The following is a 7,727-nucleotide window of genomic DNA, read 5'->3' as shown; positions in this document are numbered from 1 at the left end:
GTTGATTCTCAAATATCGCAAACTCAAGTTGTTTAAAAAATGAAAATTCGTTGCTTTCATTTCTTTTGAAAGATATAACAATTATATAATTCTTGAACGCACATATTTTATGATAGTCATGAGAAATACATGTTTGATGAATAGTGATAAGAAATACATGTTATATTAATAATCATAAGAAATTCTTGTGTTTTTTTTTTGCATGGTTATTACCGTAACCATGTCGATTATTGAATTAGAAATCAATCAGGGTCATTGGTTGACTTTGAACTTGGCATCCTCTTTCAATCTTGGCCACAAGTTTTGAACATTCTTCAAATTATTATATCTACTCATAGGTGATTTTTGGCATTTCATCTCATTAAATTTGTCATATACTTTTTTTTGGTATATAATTTGTCATATACTTTAATGTAATACATGTTTATACTAGACCCACGGGTTTACTTACAATATTTTTTAATATTATATAAAATTATTATAGTTTAACTAAATAAAAATATTTTTTAATATAAATATAAAATAATTGTGTTGAGACATTTCAATAAATATTATTATATTTATTTTTATATAAATAATTAATATTACTCAAATTTAATTATGATGCATAAAAATAATTTTAACAGTTACAAATTTTATTTATTTAATAATATGAAAAATTATTAGGTTTATTTGAAATATTTAAATTACGTAAAAAATGTTAAGTAATAAGTGTTTAATGTAATGAAATAAGTTCTAATATCATTTTTTTATTTTTTATACTTGGAAAATCATTTGCTGAGACATGTCAAGACCAAAATAAATAAATTAATTTTAACTTTTTGAATTATAATAAGTGATAACTTAAATATCCTTCTGACAACAAAAAATAGCCTAAAATATTATCTTGTGAATTTATCTTTTTTCAACTTATTTTGTTTGTGAATTATACTTTTAACATTGGTCTTTTTTTATTTTGTGATATTGGCATGACCAAGAATTTATGTTGTCCTGAACCGAATTTTTAAAACAAAATCGAGACTTCCTTATTCTCAATGGATTCGTGTTTTTGGGTTCAATTTTTAAACGCTACAAAGGGTTAGATATCATTTTTCACTCCTAATTTTTTTTTTAAGATAGCATAAATGAATTTGGCTCATCTCATCTTAAATGAGAGACCCACTTTTCCAATAAGCTATCATAAATGTTTATTAAGAGATCAATGGTTGAGATTTAGAGTTCTTTGGTTCGAATTTTTCTTGAAAATTCACGTTTTTGATTAAAAAAACCTTTTGAAAACTTTTTAGGTGTTTGTTTGAGCTTTGAAAAAAGTCATTATATTAAAAAAATTGAAATCAGATTATTTGCAAAAGATACTTTGATTAGTTTATCGGAAAAATCTATTATAATAGATGAGAGAAAAATAAAATGTGATTTTAATTACTACAACCAAACAAAATTCAGCTTAATTTTTTCTTAAAATCTGTAACTAATAACTATTCATTTAAACGTCCTTAAGCTGATACTTTCAAAGTGTTAGCTACTCGAAACTAAGATTGTTGGTTTAGTTGTTGTGTAATATGGGTATTTCTTATATGGGTTGTGGTTACCTATCACCCAATACCCTCTATGAACAAGTTTATGTATCCATGTGGTTTGTTTTGTGATTTGTATAAGTTTGAACAGGTTGTCCTTAATTATCACACCCCGTATGTTTTGCCATTTAATTTCATCTCTTGCTTATTTTAATATTATTTTTGACATAATTCCTATGTTGCCATAGCTCTTAATTTTAGCCATTCAACAATGTATGATTAGTCAGTTGCTCATATATAATTTAAGTAGTTATAAAACCAGATAAAATATTATTTTGGTTTTGTCATTTACAATTCATAAAAAATTGGTCTAATAAAAAAGTACATCGACTTCAATGGGTAACAAGAAACAACTCTCTACAAAAATCCTTTAGGAATGGTTTGAAGTCAAGTGATGGTATATTTGGTTTCGATTAATCAATAATATACCAATTGAAATTTACAAATATTAAAAGATATCTTAAAAAAAATTATTGTTTAATTTTATTATTGTACAAAATTTGAAATATTAAAATATCTTAATAGTCAGGCTAATTGATTGCTCATATTAACTACATAATTACTCTTAATTATAATGTGTGATACATTTGATAGAAATTTTTGATGAAATCAAAACGAAATCAATGATTTAATCTTTGTGCCATCGCACACGTTAATAGGAGCTATGCATTTATATTTTTTGTATTGTGCCTCTGTCCTTGCTAAGAATCTCAGTTGGTTAAGGGTAACTTCAGGGATTGAGAAAAGGAACTAGAAAAAGCGGCAAGTCAACTTCCACATTTATATAAATACTCAAATTTTCCATTATTGGCTTATCTAATGCAATTTTATTTTCTACATATACTTTTCTCTCACCTCTCAATCTCACATAGTTTGGATTTGAGATTATTAAATGTTTATTGTTGATTAAACTTCACACAAGTTCATCATTTTCTATTCACTTGCATCAATCCTACATAATCCTCATTGTATAGCTTACTACCGACTATAGTAGGTGTATTTTCACTCTGAGCCTTTTTGAAAGGCTGTAATCCACCCCCATCACTGATTCTGCTGACATTGTGTACCGTGATAGATGAATTTGATATATGAATGATCATCATAAGTATTCTAATGAAAGACATCATACTAAGGTAGATATGTATAGATTTTTAATTTGGTCGTTGGTAATGCTAAGTAAACATGAATTCTTTAGTTATGAACATATCCGCAGCCAGTTACTATACATTTCGATTAGATCTTAACCCATAAAAAAACTACGTATAAAGACTCCGTGCATAGCACGAGTCACGATCCTAGTATGAATAAAAAAGACAATGATAGAAAATAAAACAAAAATTGGTTGAAATTATTATTTAGTAAATTAAATATCTCATATCAAAACTCAATTCATTTCAGCAACCCAAAATCCGTTGCTTTCATTTATTTTGAAATACATAACATCTATATAATTATAGAACATGCATATTCTATGATAGTCATAAGAAATACATGTTTGATTAATACTGATAAGAAACACATGTTTTGTCAATAGTCATAAGAAATACATTTCATATTAAAACGTGTTTGAAAAAATGTTTTCTTTTAGTTTTCATTTCTGAATTTTCAAGTTTAGAAAATATGTATATATATTTTTTTTTTTGTCTTTGATTCAGATGTCCCAACCTGTTCAAAAAACACAATCCTCTCTCCTAACAAATGACTTTATGAGATTCAAACTTGTGTTATGAAAATGAGATTTAATTTTAAAAAATGAAAATAAAATTCTAATAAAAACAATTATAATTATAAATATTCAATTTTTAAATCTGATAAATAAATTATTAATATTTATCCTAGCTTAAATTTTCCTTAATAATCTTATTCTATTTATAAAATTCTCGCTAATTGAATTTATAAAAATAAAATTGATAAATAATTTTATAAGAATAAAAAGACAAAATGATGGAAAATACAATAAAAACTGATCGGAAACTATTATTTTTATAGTAAATTACATATATCATATATGAATTGATTAGTTTTCATAGCCCCAGGCGGTGCAAAAAAGGAGTATCCCGAACCTACACCGATATATTGACGTTGATTCTCAAATATCGCAAACTCAAGTTGTTTAAAAAAATGAAAATTCTTTGCTTTCATTTCTTTTGAAAGATATAACAATTATATAATTCTTGAACACACATATTTTATGATAGTCATGAGAAATACATGTTTGATGAATAGTGATAATAAATACATGTTATATTAATAATCATAAGAAATTGTTGTGTTTTTTTTTACATGGTTATTACCGTAACCATGTCGATTATTGAATTAGAAATCAATCAGGGTCATTGGTTGACTTTGAACTTGGCATCCTCTTTCAATCTTGGCCACAAGTTTTGAACATTCTTCAAATTATTATATCTACTCATAGGTGATTTTTGGTGACGCAGCCTTGCTGTGGGTCAGCTTCAGGGAGAACTGCAGCGGGCTTGGCCAGCCTCCACCCAGCGGCGGCCTCTGCGTTGGGTGTCTTGGACCCCGCCGACAATGCACGAGGTAGCTCTCAACTGTGATGGGAGTCGCGGGATGGAGCCGGATAGTAGTGGCTATGGTGGCTGCCTTCGCGACTCGTCCGGTGCGTTTCTTCTTGGCTTTATCGGCTTTGGTAAGAGTGCATCCGTCTTACAAATGGAGCTGATGGCGATTTATCGAGGTTTGTTGTCGACTTGGGAGAAGGGCTACCGCCATATAGTGTGTTACTCGGACTCTCAATTGGCTCTGTCTCTTGTCCACCATCCTCCATCGGTGTACCACGAGTTTGCAGGTCTGGTTGGGCATATCAGGGCTCTCCTCCGCCGGGATTGGGACGTTCGTCTCGTTCATTTGCTTCGGGAAGGCAATTCGTGTGTTGATTACCTGGGGAAAGCTGGAGCGCGACAACGTTTGGAGTTCTGCTTGGTGTTTGAGCCCCCACCGGAGCTGGTTCCTCTGCTGGCTAGTGATGCTGCTGGCGTGAGTGTCGCGAGACACTAGTCCCGTTTTTTCCTTTTGCTTCACTTTTTGGTTTTTGCTGTTTGTCGCTTGTATCAAAAAAAATAGGTGATTTTTGGCATTTCATCTCATTAAATTTGTCATATACTTTTTTTTGGTACATCTATTTTTTTTTGGTACATAATTTGTCATATACTTTAATGTAATACATGTTTATACTAGACCCACGGGTTTACTTACAATATTTTTTAATATTATATAAAATTATTATAGTTTAACTAAATAAAAATATTTTTTAATATAAATATAAAATAATTGTGTTGAGACATTTCAATAAATATTATTATTTTATATAAATAAATAATATTACTCAAATTTAATTATGATGCATAAAAATAATTTTAATAGTTACAAATTTTATTTATTTAATAATATGAAAAATTATTAGGTTTATTTGAAATATTTAAATTACGTAAAAAATGTTAAATAATAAGTGTTTAATGTAATGAAATAAGTTTTAATATCAGTTTTTATTTTTTATGCTTGGAAAATCATTTGCTGAGACATGTCAAGACCAAAATAAATAAATAAATTTTATCTTTTTGAATTATAATAAGTGATAACTTAAATATCCTTTTGACAACAAAAAATAGCCTAAAATTGTCTTGTGAATTTATCTTTTTTCAACTTATTTGGTTTGTGAATGTTAATCCCTTGAGACTCTACGATCACGTTAAGTGGATAGGTCAGGCCTCTCACAACAAACATTTTTCAACTTTGACAATTATTATTTTTCTCTATTATGCTTCCTCGAGTAATTCTTACTAATATATCATAGATCTTAAAATATATTTAAACAATTTTTTCAATAATGCACATATATGTTATAGTTAATATTAAATACATTTTAGCGACATTGTAAAACACTAGTTTTATTTTAAATCTACTGTATATATAATTTTAAAAAATATATTTCAAGATGGGCTAAAATGCTAGTAAATATTAACCCATTTTTTTTTCCTAATAAAAAATACATTTTCTTTTGGGCTTCATGGCCCATAACCCAGTTAGGGTTTATCACTCCATAAAAAGCCAAGCTCTTCATTCATTCCTGCTCTCACTGCAACCCTAACAGCCGTAAGCGTTTCTCTGTTTCTGAACTCCAAAATGGTGAGTCTTCTTCTCCTCCCATTTCCGTTTTCCTTCTCAGATCAACTGTATTTGTATCATGATGAATTCGATTGTTTTTGCTTTGGTTGCAAACTGATCCTGATTGGATTCGGTTTTCGGTGTTTTCTTTTGTTAATTCATGTTCGCAATTTGATGTATTGAACAGGCGAGAGGGTTGAAGAAGCATTTGAAGAGGCTCAATGCGCCGAAGCATTGGATGCTTGACAAACTGGGTGGTGCTTTTGTAAGTGAATCTTTCAGTTTCAGTTTTTTCTCCATTTTTTGCTTGTGGGTTTTGATTTTTGAAGGCTGATCTGATTTTGGTTTTGTGGAACAGGCTCCTAAACCCTCATCTGGACCACATAAGTCGAGGGAGTGTCTCCCACTCATCCTGATCTTGCGAAACAGGCTGAAGTATGCTCTGACTTACCGTGAGGTTATCGCTATTCTGATGCAGCGTCATATCCTTGTTGATGGCAAAGTCAGGACTGACAAGACTTACCCCTCTGGTTTCATGGGTATGTATGTTTAGCATGTCAATTATCTGAATAGATTTAGGTTTATGTTTTGAAGGCAATATGATGTAATTTTTGTTTTTGGTAATTTGGTATGCCATAGCTGTAATGTTTTAATTTTTTGATGTTGTCAAGTTTTGATGAGTTAGGTCTCTAGATATATGGGTATTGTAAATGGTTTGTCATGATTATTGAAGGGAAAGTTAAATGCCTGATTGGGTACTGGTTATTCATACAGTATATAGTTTCATAGATTGTCTATGGTTTCCTTTATTTTGAACATTGTTCAATGAGTTGTAGGTTTTACATGTTAATTTTTAGCTTTTCTCTGATTAAATTGCTTGCTAGAATACGGGTAGTGTTTGTTCATTTCATTACTGTATGCTTCTTTAGTTCTGGCGATTTGTATGGATACATGACTTTTTAAATTTATTTATGTTTTAATTTGCATGTCTCATTACAGATGTTGTCTCAATCCCAAAAACCAATGAGAACTTCCGCCTGCTTTATGACACTAAGGGCCGATTCCGTCTCCACTCAGTCAGGGATGATGAGGCTAAGGTACACCCTTTGGTTATTGTAGTGATTATCATTCATCCACCCTGTCCCCTAGCTGCAATTCAGTATTATATGCCATAGAATTGTTTAAATTGTTGTATTTAAATCCTGTTTGTATACATGCTCTATGGAGCTTGTCTACTAAAAACACTCAATAAGGAACTTTGGATCTGCATCAAAACATGCTCTTAGGCTAACAAACTAATTGAGCCTTTTAAACATGTTAACTTCTGGATTTGTCTGGTTGGTGTTGTTTGAATATGTAGTTATAACCCCGTGAACATGGGATGTTTTCCTCTTAATTGATGTTGTCTCTTTTCTTCTACTGCAGTTTAAGCTATGCAAGGTGAGGTCTGTGCAGTTTGGACAAAAGGGTATCCCATACCTGAACACCTATGATGGCCGCACCATCCGCTACCCGGACCCAGTCATCAGGGCAAATGACACCATCAAGCTGGATCTTCAGGAGAACAAGATTGTTGATTTCATCAAGTTTGACGTTGGGAATGTTGTCATGGTCACTGGTGGAAGGAACAGAGGCAGAGTTGGAGTGATCAAGAGCAGGGACAGGCAGAAGGGAAGCTTTGACACAATCCATGTTCAGGATGCAACCGGTCATGAGTTTGCTACCCGTCTGGGCAATGTGTTCACCATTGGCAAGGGGAGCAAACCATGGATATCTCTTCCCAAGGGTAAGGGTATTAAGCTATCAATCATTGAGGAAGCTAGGAAGAGGATTGCTGCCCAACAAGCAACTGCTGCTTGAATCTTTGTTTAATGGGGTATTCAATAGACTTGAGTGCTTGGTAGTTATATTCAGTTTTTTGGATTGTCCTTTGTTTTGTCTCAAGATTTTCTGTTAAATTTTGACTTTTGAACCATACAACTTTTATTCTCATGCCATGAAGGAATCTTTCCATTATCTAGTTTA

General features: G+C 31.1%; 1 protein-coding gene across 1 annotated transcript; it reads left to right on the top strand.

The window, feature by feature from the left end:
• The first annotated feature begins 5,613 nt into the window (after positions 1 to 5,613).
• LOC130733557 (40S ribosomal protein S4-1) lies at positions 5,614 to 7,727 on the top strand. Its single transcript, XM_057585781.1, has 5 exons — positions 5,614 to 5,723; positions 5,890 to 5,967; positions 6,061 to 6,241; positions 6,702 to 6,799; positions 7,128 to 7,727. The coding sequence occupies exons 1-5, from the start codon at positions 5,721 to 5,723 to the stop codon at positions 7,560 to 7,562; spliced, it is 795 nt and encodes a 264-aa protein (XP_057441764.1). The 5' UTR covers positions 5,614 to 5,720; the 3' UTR covers positions 7,563 to 7,727.

Source organism: Lotus japonicus, chromosome 1, assembly GCF_012489685.1.
Source record: "Lotus japonicus ecotype B-129 chromosome 1, LjGifu_v1.2".
Lineage (NCBI taxonomy): Eukaryota > Viridiplantae > Streptophyta > Magnoliopsida > Fabales > Fabaceae > Lotus > Lotus japonicus.
This window is presented reverse-complemented; position numbering and strand designations above follow the sequence as displayed.